This window comes from Lithobates pipiens, unplaced genomic scaffold (genome assembly GCF_037356315.1).
Source record: "Lithobates pipiens isolate NorthernLeopardFrog02 unplaced genomic scaffold, aLitPip1_a1.2 Scaffold_18, whole genome shotgun sequence".
Lineage (NCBI taxonomy): Eukaryota > Metazoa > Chordata > Amphibia > Anura > Ranidae > Lithobates > Lithobates pipiens.
Window position 1 is genome coordinate 373,284,393 of NW_027507758.1, and position 16,913 is coordinate 373,301,305.

At 43.2% G+C, this 16,913-nt stretch overlaps 1 protein-coding gene across 1 annotated transcript in view; it reads right to left on the reverse strand.

Moving 5' to 3' along the window:
• The window catches only part of RNPEPL1 (arginyl aminopeptidase like 1), a 46,152-nt gene extending 29,761 nt beyond the window's left edge, over positions 1-16,391 (reverse strand). Inside the window, exons 1-4 of the mRNA XM_077487700.1 lie at positions 15,030-16,391; positions 8,126-8,266; positions 3,723-3,874; positions 3,495-3,611 (exon numbers count right to left, since the gene is read on the reverse strand). Coding sequence (XP_077343826.1) covers positions 3,495-3,611; positions 3,723-3,874; positions 8,126-8,266; positions 15,030-16,076 — 1,457 coding nt within the window. The 5' untranslated portion in view covers positions 16,077-16,391. The remainder of the gene's footprint in view (positions 1-3,494; positions 3,612-3,722; positions 3,875-8,125; positions 8,267-15,029) is intronic.
• Between the last annotated feature and the right edge of the window lie 522 nt (positions 16,392-16,913).

The window sequence follows — 16,913 nt, forward strand, 5'->3', positions numbered from 1 at the left end:
AGAGGAAGCAGACACAGGCGTGTTGCAAAGAGTTCAGCATCGGATTTTGAAAGTGCAAATTTTGAAAGTGCAGATTTTGAAAGTACCAAGCAGCACAGATATTATAGCCTCTTCATCACTTAACCCAATCCAGCCAATTATATTATGGCTATAAGCAACTTAATGGTCACGTTCAAAACAATGTGATCCACCCCATCAAATGTGTAAAAGTGCAGATCTTACAGAATCAAATCTAATTTCTCGTGTGCTAAAACCAGTGCAGCGTTTATGTGCTCCTACAGTGAGGGCAAGAGTATTTGGCCCCCTGCTGATTTTGTGCATTTGCCCACTGACAAAGAAATGATCAGACTATGATTTTAATGGTAGGTTTATTTTAACAGCGAGAGACAGAATAACAAAAATATCCAGAAAAACATTTAAAAAAAAGTAAAAAATTGATTTGCATTTTAATGGGTGAAATAAGTATTTAACCCCTTCGCAGAACACGACTTATTATTTGGTGGGAAAACCCCCTTGTAGTTGGCCACCAGGTTTGCACACATCTCAGGAGGGATTTTGTCCCACTCTTCTTTGCAGATCCTCTCCAAGTCATTAGGATTTCGAGGCGGACGTTTGGTAACTTGAACCTTCAGCTCCCTCCATATTTTCCCATCCTTATGTAAATAAGGTCAGGGGAATGGCTAGGCTACTCCAGGATCTTAATGTTATTCATCTTGATCCACTACTTTGTTGCCTTGGCCATGTGTTTTGGGTCATTGTCATGCTGGAATTCCCATTTACGACCCATTTTCAATGCCCTGGCTGAGGGAAAAATATTCTTACCCAAGATTTGACAGTAGATGACCCCGTCCATGTCCCTTTGATGCTGTAAAGTTGTCATGTTCCCTTAGCAGAAAAACACCCCGAAAGTATGCTTCCACCTCCATGTTTGACGGTGGGGATGGTGTTCTGGGGGTCATAGGCAGCATTCCTCCTCCTCCAAACATGGCGAGTTGAGTTGATGACAGAGAGCTTGATTTTGGTCTCATCTGACCATAACACTTTCACCCAGTTCCCCTGTGAATCATTCAGATGTTCATTAGCAAACTTCGATGGCCTGTACATGTACTTTCTTGAGCAGGGGGACCTTGCGGGCACTGCAGGTTTTCAGTCTTTTATAGAGTAGTGCGTTACCAATTGTTTTCTTGGTGACTATGGTCCCAGCTGCCTTGAGATCATGGACATGATTCTCCATCATTCTCAAGATCATTGAAAATCCACAAGGTGAGATCTTGCATGGAGCGTCAGACCAAGGGAGATTAACAGTTATTTTGTTTCTTCCATTTGCGAATAATCGCACCAACTTTTTGGTAATGGTCTTGTAGCCCATTCCAGCCTTGTGTAGGTATACAATCTTGTCTCTGACATCCTTGGACAGCTCTTTGGTCTTGGCCATGGTGGATAGATTTGAATCTGATTGATTGCTTGAAGTGCTCCTAATCTCAGCACGTTACCAGTATAGAAGACACCTAGGAGCCAGAAATCTTGCTGATTGATAGGGCAGTGAAGGCGAACCTTGGCACTCCAGATGTTTTGGAACTACATTTCCCATGATGCTCAGGCACTCTGCAGTGTAGTGGAGCATCATGGGAAATGTAGTTCCAAAACATCTGGGGTGCCAAGGTTCGCCATCACTGTGATAGGGGATCAAATACTTATTGCACTCATTAAATTGCTAATTTATGACTTTTAAAAATTGACATTAAAATTATAGACTGATTATTTCTGTCAGTGGACAAACGTACAAAATCAGCAGGGGATCAAAATACCTTTTCCCTCAATGTACATCCTCCCAGAATATTTTTTAAATGTTAGACTTGGACATAGGCTCATACAAGTTAGAGACAGAGATAACCATTATCTTTATGTGTGAGCCTGGCACTTCTGTACACAGTAATATCAGAAAATACTGGACCAGTGGGTGCATATGAACTGTGCTAATCCTGGCTAAGTTAAGCAATCTGAGGGTGGATTAGTATGTGTCTGATACTTCGTTGGCAGAAAGTGTTGAATACCACTTTTTTTTTTCTTAACCACTTCCCACCCGGGAGCCGCCTCCTTCTGACTGGACATTCAGGAACGTCCTTCAGAAGGAGGGGGATCGTGCGTGCCCACGCAGCGGCGCTATCCCGATGCGCTCATGTCACCCGGACACGGCGCATCTTGGATCAGCAGGAGGGCTCTGTGATTGGCACTCCTGATCACATGATGGCCGTGTCCAATCACGGCCGTCATGTGATGTAAACAAACAGCCGGTTACTAGGCAATCGGCTCTCCTCTCCTCACACGGAAGTTGTCGCTGAGGAGAGCAGATCGCTGCAGCCGGCTGGTGATCAGTGAGTATGAGCTGTTTTACTAACTGATCACCAGTCTAGTATAAACCTACAGTGTCAACACACGTCACCACAATACACGTCACCACACATGTCCCCAAAACACACATGTCCCCCACATATGTCCCACTAAAATCACATGTTCCAATGATTATCTGCACACATATGTACGTGATCACCTGCATACATATGTCCGTGATCACACAAACCAATTATACACTTAACTGAATTTTTTTTACCAAAAACATGTAGCAGAATAAATTTTGGCTTAATTTTATGACAAAATTAGATTTTATTGGATTTCTTTTAAAATAGAAAATAGTTTTTTTTTCCAAATTTCCGCTTTTTTTGCGCTTATAAATCGCAAAAAATAAAAAAATGGAATTGTGAATTAATACCACCAAAATAAAGCTCTATTTGTGCGAACAAAATGATAAAAATTTCATTTGGGTACAGTGTAGCATGACCACGCAATTGTCATTGAAAGAGCGAGAGCGATGAAAGCTGAAAATTGGGCTGGGAAGGAAGGGGGCGAAAGTGCCCTGTATTGTAGTGGTTAAAAGTGCAATTACCCCTTAAGCAAATGTTTCATATGATTTGAATGTTTAATGTGATATTAAAGTCTTGTTTTTTTTGTTTAAAAATAACAAACATGATATACTTACCTGCTCTGTGCAGTGGTGTTGCACAGGGCAGCCCTGATCCTTGTCTTGTCAGTGATCCTGACCCCTCCCTCCTGCCGAGAGCCACCATAGCAAGCAGTTTGCTATGAGGGTACCCAAGCCGAGCTACTGCTCTGTGTCCATTAAGACACTGAGCCATAGTTTAACCCCATCCCCTCCTCATTGGCTAACTGACTGATTGACAGCAGCGGGAGTCAATGGTGCCCACTGCTGTTTCAGCCAATGAGAGAGAGTCCCAGACAGCCGAGGCTCTCGTGCATCGTTGGATCCAGATGGGGTTTAAGTATTAGGGGGGCTGCTGCACACAGAAGGGTTTTTAATCTTAATGCATAGAATGCATTAAGATAATAAAACTTCTGCATTTAGAACCACTTTACCTGACTCTAGAAATGTATAAAACATAATTATATACCATAGCTATAGTTACATCTGATCTTACCTTCCCCAGATATAGGGTCCGTACAAGCTCTCTGCAGCCTGAAGCCACTGCTCTACACGCCCAGCTAGTTTACCGACAGCCAAAGGCAGCACACAGGGTTCAGCCCAAACCCGACTTCTGTTAAAAAAACAAACACTAAAGTACATAAAACCAAGTAATAGCAGAAAAAAATACCACAGTCAACAAAAGCATCTAGTGGATGCATGCAACCATATGAAATGTGGTTACCTGGGGCCAATATCTGCTGGAAGCAAATGACCTGCAGTCAGGGCCACTAAATATGCAGGAACAGGATGCTCCATGTAGAAGTGAAAGATACCCATTTCTTCTATGTAATAACTGTGAGTACAGCTCATAAGCACCCGAATTCCTGCTGGAGCCTGAGGAAAGTATGTAAGAAAATAGGATTAACACTGTTTAGTATAACATTTTCTTGCAGCATCCATGGCAGGGAATAAAAGTTCTTCCAAACCTTGCAACCAAAATCAATCAGCACACAGTTCTAATTAATTTTTAACTTGCATACAATAAAGTAAAATAGAGCTGATCTTAAAGCGGAACTTCAGTAAATTTTTTCATCTTTCCATCTATTAAATCTTCTGCCCTTGTTTTAATTTTGGATAGTAAATTTTTTTTTTTTTTTACCAGTAAATACTTTATACAGCCCACTTCCTGTGTCTGGTAAAAAGAGCTGGGGGTGCACATGCGTGTGTGTGTGTGTGTGCGCGTGTGTATCCAGGAAGTGAACAGGCAGCGGCTTCAGCTGCCCACAGTTAAAATGGATGCAGCCAGACTCAGTGGAGGGAGATTTCTGCAGCATATTTGGCAAGTACAGACTAATATATTAATTGCAGCTAACGATTATTTTCATAAAGTTGTCCGATTATTGTTTTGATTAATAACCTTAAAAAAAATGGTGGTGTATAATTTAGTTAATATGTAAAGTTTACAAAAAGGCAACTTATACTTAACCACTACAATACAGGGCACTTTCACCCCCTTCCTTCCCAGCCCAATTTTCAGCTTTCAGCGCTCTAAGCGCTTTCAGTGACAATTGCGCGGTCATGCTACACTGTACCCAAATGAAATTGTTATCATTTTGTTCGCACAAATAGAGCTTTATTTTGGTGTTATTTATTCACGACTCCGTTTTTTTTTTTTTGCGATATAAGCGCAAAAAAAGCGGAAATTTGGAAAAAAAACAATATTTTCTTTTTTCTATTTGAAAAGAAATCCAATAAAATCAAATTTTGTCATAAATTTAAGCCAAAATGTATTCTGCTACATGTTTTTGGTAAAAAAAATTCTGTTAAGTGTATAATAATTGGTTTGTGTGATCACGGACATATGTACGCAAATGATCATGTACATATGTGTGCAGGTGATCACGTACATATGTGTGCAGATAATCATTGGGACATGTGATTTTAGTGGGACATACGTGGGGGACATGTTTTTATTATTAGGGACATGTGTTTTTATTATTTGGGGACATGTGTGTTTTGGGGACATGTGTGTGGTGTGTTGTGTGTTTACACTACACTGATGATCAGTGAGTAAAAAGCTGTAAAAAGCAGCCCATACTCACTGATCATCAGCCGGCTGCAGCGTTCTGCTCTCCTCTCCTCAGCGGTGACTTCCGTGTGAGGAGAGGAGAGCCGATTGCCTAGCAACCGGCTGTTTGTTTACATCACATGACGGGCGTGATTGGACACGGCCGTCATGTGATCAGGAGGGCCAATCACAGAGCCCTCCTGCCGATCTGAGATGTGCCGTGTCCGGGTGACACGAGCACATCGGGATCGCGCCGCTGCGCGCGATCCCGCTACTCCTGAAGGACGTTCCTGAACGTCCTATCAGGAGTAGACAGCTCCCACCTGGCCGTATATATGCATTGGCCGGGTGGGAAGTGGTTAAATATCTCTATGCAGTGGTAAATATAAATAACCAACTATAATGGTTAGGGAGCAAAATATCTAATCCACTCTGAGAATAACAGACAGAAGAGATATACTATAAGAGACATACAGTATATACTAATAAATAATGAAAATGATCAGTGCTGTTGATAAAGCTAAATTAAAGAGGTATATCAATATGGTACTGGGCAAATCTCTATGCAAATATTAGAAATAGTAAAATCCCAAATATTCAAAAACAAAGTGATAAATATTATGAATATTTGGGATTTGACTGATACTGCAAGTGATATATTTACTTTGGATATTGCAAGAAATTTATATTACTGCAAGTGATTTATTCATATTATTGAGCACTAGTCACTTTAATTTGTACCACTCACTATAGTGGTTTTGGTTTGCACTATTTTGCATTATTTGCACTGAAAATTACACAGAGGTACGTATACCCATATGGCCATATATGTTTGAGCCTGCTGCATATGTTTATAGTATTGCATAGATTATTTGCACAGTAAGTGTAGTAGTGGATTTTTCTAATATTTGCATAGAGATTTGCCAGTGCCATATTGATATACCTCTTTAAAATTTAGCTTTATCAACAGCGCTGATCATTTTCATTATTTATTTGTTATTGGTGCATTGTACGTATACACTATAGATCAAGCGGCAGTTGAGCGATTCATTATAGTTTACTAGATTCACTTTGATAGCGCGAGGAACCATCTATTACTCATACTGTATATACTATTAACGGGAGAATCTGGTAAATATCATTAGATTCCGAGATAATTTTTTTTATTTAAAAAACGTCTTCCTCAAAAAAAAAAAATTTAATTTTAAGAATGTTTGTTTGATTTTCTAATCGTTAGTTCGGTCAAATCAATGTTTATTTTCAACCACAGTGACGGGAAAATTTGGGAATAGAAAACTTCTTGGTGAAAGGAATATTCAGACAGTGTATATGATGTTCGCATAGAAATTACACTAATTTTAAAAAGAGAATGTTAAAAACATTCTTTTATTCAGCAAACATACAAAGATTTTTCGTCTGAATATTCTTGTCTGAAAATTGATCCGTGTGGCCAGCATAAGGCTCGGATCACACCTATGCAGTTTGCTTTTGATGCGTTTCTACAGTGCTTTTTGATTTTTGTGCAAGTGATTTTGCTGCGATTTGCATTTTTGCATTTTGGTTGGCCAATTTGTTGCTGGGCAGGTTAAAAAAATAAAAAAATAAATAAAAACACACAAATTGCTGCAAAAAATAAAAAAACACATTACATGCTTTTCTGCAGCTTCTCCATTGAACCAAATGAGCACCATTTAACGTTAAAAAAACAAAACAAATAATATCCCTGACCCTCTCCCATTATGCAGTGGCTGAAAAAAGCATAGATGAACTTGACCCATAGGAAAACATGTAAATGAACTGTAGTGCGTTTCTGCAAAAAAGCACCAAAAACAAAAAACAAAACACACAGATGTGAACCAGGTCTAAGACGTTTAGTCACATAATGGGGTTAAAAAAAACTAAAATTATCCCGTTATAGTACAAAAAAAAGCAAATATTACTGCTGTAAGGGATTCATTTTTTTGATTAGTTGTCGATTCATCGTTTCAGCCCTAAAACAAAACCACAAACATTGTAGAGTCCACTGCTGTACAGTACAATTCTATTCTTACACCTTCATCAGTCATAGCTGGACAACCTCACTTTTTATTCCATTACTTCCACTGTCCCATAAATAGATACCATCTCACGTATACAAAAGTCACACTCTGATGATGTTAAGTCACGCCTAAAAATATGCCAGTATTTTCAATGTGTCAGATGTGCTGTCATTTCATCAAGGCACCATTACTACAGCCCATGAAAACGGTTATTGACAATTTGGTCAGTAAATCTAAATAAATTAAAAACCCATTCTTTACTATAGTGGGTTAAAAAAGCATAACAGCCATGCCTAATCTTCTAAGGAAAATAAGACTAAAACTGCGCTAATGGAAAACCAAAAAAAACATCAAGCAGCAATTCTCCTGTATGACATAATTACAGTATAGCAATAATATAAAAAATAGCATTGCACTAATGATCATAAATATATGAAGAGTTCATTAAATTGAAAACCCAATCAGGCCATATACAAATCCACGAGTGATTAAGATAGCGAGTCCTGATTATCCCCCGATGATAAATCACCTCTACCGATGCTGATCCAAGCCCATCAACCCTACAAATGCTGACCCAAGCCCATCAACCCTACCAATGCTGACCCAAGCCCATCAACCCTACCAATGCTGACCCAAGCCCATCAACCCTACCAATGCTGACCCAAGCCCATCAACCCTACCAATGCTGACCCAAGCCCATCAACCCTACCAATGCTGACCCAAGCCCATCAACCCTACCAATGCTGACCCAAGCCCATCAACCCTACCAATTCTGATCCAAATCCATCAAAACAGTGGATATTTTTTATAAGAAAGTTCTAAGCCCCGATTCACACTATGAATCGCACAGTAATGCACAGTGTTTGTGACCTGCATTTGGGGTGTTAACATTCACACCCGCTGCAGATTGCAACAGCAGTGCAGGACACACACAGATCGCGGGTTTCCGGCACCACGTTCTAGTGTGAACTGAGGCTAACTGGACATCAGAGGTGCTGAAAATAAAATGATTATCAAAACAAAGGCCGTTAAACTTACCTTCACAGAGGCAGAGTAAGTACACTTTACAGCTGGTGTATCAAAACATGGGAAGAAGGAGCGATTGCAAACAGAGTGCCCCTGAGTAAACACAAACAACTCTGAGCTTCCATAGGAGAGTTCAGGATCCAGCCACCATATCTGAAAAACATGGTTAAAAATTTGTTGCAGGTAATATTTTATTACTGATGCAGCATGGGCAAAACAAAGTTTTTGCTAGAAGCTGAAGCTTTTTACACTGACAAAATTATTTCTTCATTTCGAGGAGGTTCTGGCGGTGTGCACCTGACATCTCCAGTCTTCACACTTGCAACACCCATTAGAAGTGGGCTTCACTTGGATTGTTGGATCTGTTTTACATTTATCTCATAGAACAAAGAACAATGCAGAAGGAATGGGAACACCAAACTTTGAGGTGGACGGGAGGGAAGTTAAGATTTACAATGGGAGATCTCATAGCTATAGTTTTTATCATATGGAAAGGACCACAGCTTACTAGACCTGTAACTAAAATAAATAACCAGTGGCCAGGCTGGGGAAATTCAAGTATTTACATGTTTTTACCAAGCAGTAAACAAGCTTTAAGGGCCGGTCCAAACCATGTTCACACATGAATCGCACAGGAACGCGCTGTAGGTTCCCATGCAATTCACATAAAGTGCGTTTTCAGCCCATTAATTTTTAATAGGCTAAAAATCGCACCTTACAGCACCAAAGAAGTGCATGCACATCTTTTTAAATTGCACTCTAACCGGGTCACATGACACAAAAGGACCACGTGATCCAGTGCAAGAATACACACTGCGTTTGTGACCTGCATTTGGGGCGTCTTTAACTTTCTAACACTCGCTGCACATTGCAAATGAACTGCACTTTGCATGTGATCTAAATTGAACAGGAACACACGGCATGTTCTTAACTGGCCCTAAAACAAGCCCTCACTGACCTCTGTACCTGCAGGCACTCTGGAGCAATTGATTCTTAAATTTCATAATAAAGGCAATTTGGTCTGGTTGAAGCTTGCTTAAAGAAAGCTTCATGCCGATCTGCTGCAGAGCAGTGTTCCCACGGTTTTCATGCAGGTTAGCTGTACTTTCCCATAGAATTCTATTTTACTGCGTTTACTTCTGAAAGCACACCAAAGTTCTGCACGCAGGACATTATTCAACTTTGGTGAAAGCTGCATGGCTTGTTTTTATCTACAGATGCCCCTTACCTACATAGGCATTTTTATTGGTAAAGGTGAACTACGCCTTTAATCTGTGTGATCTTGGTGCTTATGTTATCTGAATTCCTTGCTATGTTGACCTTTAGGCTGCATTCAAAGGTGCACCTTTCCTAAACGTGTGACAAAACACACAAAAATGTGCATATTGCATCACGTTGCGGATATGCACTGCAAACGTTGCAGGTTGTGCTTGCAGTGTCATTAATTGTTAACAGCATCCCAAGCATGGGTAGCAGATGCCTGTTTTGCCACCTGCACTGAAAAAAATCCCTTCATCACACATAGGACAGCCCACTCAATTTAACGTGACTATGTAATGTGCGATACGCGCGTTGATGCGCACAAAAAAAAAAACTACGCAAGTGGGAACACGCCTTTCTGCTATGCTCAGGTGTGAATGGGGCCTTAAAGCGGAGGTCCACCCTGAAGTGGACCTTCCGCTCATCGGAACCCTCCCCCCCTCCGGCGCCACAATTGGCACCTTTCAGGGGGGAGGGGGGTGCAGGTACCTGTACAGTACAGGTATCTGCACCCACTTCCGGGATAGCTCTCTGCGGAAAGGGGCGTAGGTTACGCCCCTTTCCGAAAGTCCCCCGCTGCCTGCTGGGAAACACACAGATCCCAGAGGCAGCCGGGCCATCCTTATTGCGCAGCGCGACTCGCGCATGCGCAGTAGGGAACCCGGGAAATGAAGCCGAAAGGCTCCACTTCCTGATTCCCATACCCAAGATGGCGGCGGCAGCACCCGAGAGACGATCGAGAGATCGGCTTCGGGTGCCGACATCGTGGGCGCGCTGGACAGGTAAGTGTCACTATTTTAAAAGTCAGCAGCTGCAGTATTTGTAGAAAATTTGTAAAAAAAAAAAAAAAAAAAAAAAAAAAAAAACGCGGACTCCCGCTTTAATGTTCAGTGGCATTTGAAAGTGACACACAAGCTAATAAAGATTTACAATGTTGTCAAATATTAAGCTCTATGAATTAAATACTTTTGTCATTTGAGGATTATTTATAAAGTTTGGGGTTACTTCGTAAAAGGAGAAGGGGAAAATTTAGTGCTGAGGTTGAACGAATTCTAAACCTACTCTCTGCCATATTCTCAGCTCAATTTATCGAGCCCTGTAAAGCAAAAATCCCTATACTTACCTGTTCTGCAGTTGCTCTGGTCCAGTCTCAGCATCAGTTGTCAGCAGCAGCTTCAGTGTGTGGAAGTGTGCAGGAGAGGCAGCAGACAACGGACGCTCCATAGTAACGCTGTTGTCGGTTTTCTGGACTGGAACAGCTGCAGACTACGCAAGTACAGCGATTTTTTCTTTACAGAGCTAGATAGATTAGGCTTAAACCTTGCACACACTATTTGTTTTGTTGTTTCGTTCAACCCAGTGGGAGGAGGAGAGGAGCCGCTGTACTAACTATGCAATATTAGTACAGTAATGTCCCCTGCTGAGCTATTGTGTTCTGATCCCCCCGCCAGAACAACCCTGATCGGCAAACCTTTTTCGATCATGCCCCTTTGACAGAAGTTATCCAAACAGCCGGCTTCTGTCAGACTGGTTGTACTACACCTAGGCTTGAATGGTGGGGTCTACTGAACCAGCTGATGCCGCCCGACATTCATCCCCCCATGTACAGGGCTCCAGAATGTGGTTGAGAATAGGTTTAGCGTCCGTTATCAGTTTTGAGAAAAAAATAAAAATAAATACTAAATCGATGGGTTTACTTTCACGTTAAGAATTGTTAAAGTGGAAGTTCACTCTCTCACTCAACATTGACTATTTTTAAAGAGATTGTGAAAGGTATTTTTTAAAATAACAAACATGTTATACTTACCTGCTCTCTGTGCGATGCTTTTGCACAGAGCAGCCCTGATACTTCTCTTCTCTGGTCCCCTGCCGGTGCTCCCGACTCCTCCTCTTCTCGGTGTGCCACCATAGGAAGCAGCTTCCTATAGTGGCACTGCTGAAAGCTTGATCCTAAACTGTGCTGGCTCTGTCTATAGACACAGACAGCGTGGCGCAACACCGCCCCCTGCTCCCTTGTCACAGGATTTGATTGAAAGCAGCAGGAGGCAATAGCTTCCATGGCTATCAATTTTGCCCTCTGGGAAAGAGAGTAGAAAGAAGTTGTTTTCGTGCATATCACTGGATCAAGATTGGGCACAGGCAAGTATAGGAGGAGGCTGGGAGATAGTTGCACACAGAAGGTGTTTTCACCTTCATGCAGAGAATTCATTAAAGTAAAAAACATTCTGCCTTTAGAACCAGTTTAACCTTTATGGTGCTAGTATTAGTAAATGAAAGGAGAAGTATATTATATATAAATAAAATAATGTGCTTGTTGCAAACCTTTTTTTTTTCTTCAGTTACTTCCTGGTTTCAAGCCCTAGGCAAATGATGTCATACATCCCAGGAGTGGGGGGGGGGGGGGGGGGGTTTGGTTTCTCAGCTAAGCACACCCTCCTGTGTTTATCCCTGAGCTAAGAGCATATGGATTCCAGGAAATAAACTTCACACAAATCATCTGCCCCTACTCAAGATGGCCACAGCCAGATCTGTTATGGGGTGTTTTTCAAAATGATTTCACAGCAAACTAAGGGCTCTTTCACACGGGCCGTCTGCCCAGCCGACTCTGCTTTGCTCAGTGGGGGGGGGTCGATCCGCTTATCCCTGCTGAGCAGGCGGCTGACAGGTCTGTCTCCACTCATTGTGCAGAGACTGACCTGTCAGAGCCTCGCTCTCCTCTATGGGAGATCGGATGAAAACGGAGCACCTGTCCGTTTTCATCTGATCCTCCAGATGGATGGAAAATAGGGTCTCCATCCATCTGGATTTCACGGACAGGATCGGATAGCGGCAGGTGTGATTGGACACGTCACTGCTGACATCCGCAGCTCCAGTGAATAGAGGGTCCGATCAAGTCCGCCTGAAAAACTGAAAGGTGGACCCTAATAGAAACCAGTGTAAAAGGGCCCTAACGTAAGGAGACATAGATGATTGGGTAAGTTTGCTTTGAAGGTTAAAAATGCGTTACATATCATTTTTAGGTTTGTGTTTCTCAGATGCAGTGTAGTTCCGCTTTAAACTGCAAGATGAGAAAGAATCGTCACAGATGAATTAATCAACCAGGACAGGATTTGTTTTGTAACGAAGGAGATAAAAACCATACACCACTTGATAAAATAGGAACATTTCATAGAATTCATATACTGAGCAGCACAGTGGCTAAGTGGTTAGCACTTCAACCTAGCAGCACTAGGCACTACCTGTCTGGAATTTGCATGGATTCCCTATACCTGCCCACTCGTAAGATATGCTGGTAGGTTGTTTGGCTCTGGTCTAAATTGCCCCTAGTATGTGTATGTATGAATGTCAGATAGGGATCTTAGATTGCAAGCTCCTTTAGAGCAGGGACTGATGTAAATGTACAATATATTTAAAGAACTGTGTAAATTGTCAGCGCTATATAAATACCTGTGATAAATAAGTTACATTCTTGTTTTGAGGTTTAAAAGAAACCAAATAGTAAAGTATGGTGCTTTAAAAAGGAGAAGTAGTATAGCCAAAGTTTTTTTTACCTAAACTTCTCATGTGGATCACGGGAGTGTAGCTCGTTCTGCACTCTTGTGACCTGGTTTCAGCTGACAGGGGGCTGAAGCCAGCTGTCGGTTGAAGTCACATAGGCGGTCCAGGCTCGGGAACCATCCTAACCAAATGGTCAGGATGCACCCAGAAGCCTGGATCGGCACCTGGCTCAACCTCTCAACAATCTGCTGAAAGCCTGAGCCAGCCGATCCATCCCCTGTGGCCTGGAGTGAGGAGCAGAGCCGCTGACTGACAGTTACATCTGTCTGCTCAGAGCAGAGGGGAGAACTGATCAATCAGCAGTGTTTGATCGCCCAGTTCTGTGCAGAGCCAGTGGGTGACTGATGCAGCATTGGATTGATGCTGCATCCATCTAGATTAGTATTTTTTTTAAAGCAATACTTTTTAATACTCTGATACTTTTTCCATACTCTTAACAGTGCTTACACTTTGCAGGAGGGAAAAAAAACACAACATATAAAAACACATTGTACATTATAAAAGTAATAGAATAAAAAGCACTTCAGCATCAACTGCCACATACAGCACCAGTGGTTAACAACGTATAATGAAACAAAAACACCCTGAATGTCTCAGCTATAAACTTTGCTTTTATTTTCAGGAGGAGCTTCAGACTTCCCCACAAAAAATGAAGGCAGCAGCTAAATACTGAAGCTGCTGACTTTTAATATAAGGACACTTACCTGTCCAGGGAGCCCATGATGTCAGCACCCGAGACAATTCTTCAATCGGCTTGGGGTGCAGGCACCAGCATCTTCACTAAGAATAAACCTACAGTGAAGCCGTTGAATCACTGCTGGTTTCCCACTGTGCATGTGCACTGCACTTTCTGAATGGTCCTTCCGTCTTCTGGGACCTGTGTGCTTGTCCCAGAAGGCAGTGGGGGGTTGGAGGGAGGCTAGATACACTTGGAGATTGCTGCAGTGATCTTTCCTGTATGTGGGAGCGAGTAGCTGTCAAAACTGGGTACCCACCCCCCAAAAGTGCCAAATGTGACAATAGAGAGTGAAAACAAGTGGCGCTTCCCCTTTAATCTACAACTACTGTATTTTTGTATATTGCGTTTTTGTTTCCATCCTGCAAAGTGTAAGCACCATTAAAGCCCCATACTTTACGAATTTGGTTTCCTATATGCATTGGGGATGTGGTGCTGTATACACCCTAAAACACCATTGTTTACAGAATATTGTTTTGTGGGTTAATACCACTGAGCTCCAACCCACCTCTATAACCTTAGAACTCCCCCAAAACACCCACACTTCCTTCTGTGGGACAAACGTGCAGGTCCCTTTCCAACCCCACAAGGCAGTGGCTCATGCCTTAGCAATCCATTACCAGGCCCAAGCGGGCGGACTGACCATTCAGCCACTGCCCCATCAGGGTTGCCAGCCTCAGTAAAACCAGGGACAGTATGTAAAACATTTTTTTCCCACATCTACCTCTGAAATGTCCCCTACCGACATCGTTTTGGTCTAAAAATCCAGAGATTATAGCTGCCCCACCTCTCCAGTACCTTCTCAGCCAATAGAAACATATCTGTGTATATTGTGTGTACGTGTGTGTACGTGTGTGTGTGTACGTGTGTGTGTGTACGTGTGTGTGTGTGTGTGGACCCATAATCTCTGATTGCCTGGGGGCCCCATGAGTTGTCAGTCCGCCCCTGGGCGCAAGCACTGTACTACGAACTCTATGTAGACGTTTCTGAGAATATGCAGCTAGCGACTTCCAGGAAAGTCAGGGAGCAAGCTACTGCATTGGATCATGGACATGCAGGAATTCTGGGGGGATGACTGTTTCTAGAATTTCTTGATAACATCAATCATCAGTCCTGTGGCAATAAAACACAGCAGGACCCTAGCCTGTAAGGTAGTGTACAATGACCTGGAACGTCTCATTCCAGGTCACTGTACTACAAACGCTATGTAGACGTTTCCGATAATATGCAACTAGCGACTTCCAGAAAAGTCAGGGAACAAGCTACTGCATTGGATCGTGGACATGCAGGAATTCTGAGGAATGACTTTCTAGAATTTCTTGATAACAACAATCATCAGTCCTGTGGCAATTAAACACTCACCGCAGGACCCTCGCCTGTAACGTAGTGTACAATGACCTGGAACGTCTCATTCGTTCGCAGGGTTTCAGGCACAGTGATGGTAAGCGCGGAGCCATAATCTGTAAACTCTTCAACCCTAAAGTCCAACGGAAAGCAGCAGGTGGAGTGAGCGGGTTCAGAGTCGCTGGCACTATGGAACTCACATGGCTGGCTAAAAGTGCAAGGCAGTGCTTCCGATGCAGGAATGTCCGTTAAGGAAAGGGTAGCGGGCATACTAGAAGTGGCAAAGCCGCTGTCAGGGGTCGGGGACACGAGAGAGTCTGAGGACCAGCATGACGTAGAGGAGCGGGAAGACAGATCAGTGGCTGGGGAAGCAGTAGATGTAAACGGAGCCGAAGCAGAACCTTTAGGGGAACATCCTGGAGGCTGATGACCATTGATGATGGGACAACCCGTACCAGCAGAAACGTGGTCTGTAAAGTCCCCTGGCACGAGGTGTGGCAAAGTGGTAGAACTTTTTGAACGTGGAACAGACAGGTCGAGGGGTTCTGGGGTGACCACTGGTGAGGATTCCGCTGAAGCGGGGCTCACTGTAGACGACTGAGGGGTGGCGTAGGATGAAGAGTCCATGGTGGTAGGAGAATGGGAGGGCCCCAAATCTTGTTTACACTGGCACCCATGGGTGGGGTCCTCAGGGTTCCAGGGGTGGTGAGCACTGTAGTCACTAGGAGAACATGAACAAGGTCTCTCGTTCTTCTTGCTCGGTCTCCCCCCTCTTCTACACCGGACAGAGCTGACTCTAAGCACAGGGTGAACGTCCAGAACCAGAGCCGGCCCGCCCGGCACCACTGGACTCAGCTCAAGCACCAAGCAGCCAGACAGCTCCCGGCTCTCGGGCCGCAGCTCCAGCCCCAGGTGGAAGTGACGGAGCCGGTAGAGCTGGAAGCTGGAGGCCGATGCCGGGTCAGGGGGTCCCGGCTGAAAGCGCTGCGGGGAGTCCGGGCCTGGCCCGGGGTGGAGAGGGCGGCGGCAGCAGCACAGCGCCGGGCACCGGGCAGCCGACGCCATCGGACACGGGACGACGGTCGGGTCACACTATGTAAAATCCATCGGGGCCGCAGAAGGCCTAGACCGGGAAGAGAGACAGCCGACACCGGCCGGGACAGGAAGTGACAGAGTGGAGAGGCGAGGCCTGGCCCGGAACAGCCCACCCGGTATACAGCGGCTCCGTCCCCGGGTGTGTATGTGTGTGCACGCGCTCCGGTCACTGGTTACACGACGGCTGTTGGAGCGCTATAATCTCCTACTTCCAGAGAGCTGTACACACGCCCGAGACCGGGGGAGAGCTGTCAATTAAGTTATAAGAACCGGCAAGGCTCGGGCTGCCACTAGGTGGCAGCATCTCCTATTCCCTTCTCACTCGCAGATGGGGCCGTACAGGTGACCGGAGACAGCCCAGCTCTCCTGTAGAGGTCACAGGGGCTGCTCCTAATGTCACTCTCTACCCTTACTGGCAGAAATAAAAACATCGAATTAAAATAGAACTAGAGGCAAAACTAGATTAACCACTTGCCAAGCCAATTCTGACACCTTTCATATATGTAAAAATCCATGTTTTTTTTGTTTTGCTAGAAAATTACTTAGAACTCTCAAACATCATATATATATATATATATATATATATATATATATATATATATATATATATATATATATATATATATATATATATATATATATATTTAGCAGAGGCCTTAGAGAATAAAATAGCAGTTGTTACAATTTTTTATGTCACACCGTGTGTTGCGCAGCGATTTTTAAATTTTATCAGTTAAACAAATATATATATATATATATATATATATATATATAATTTTTTTTTTTTTTTTTTTTTTAATATGAAAG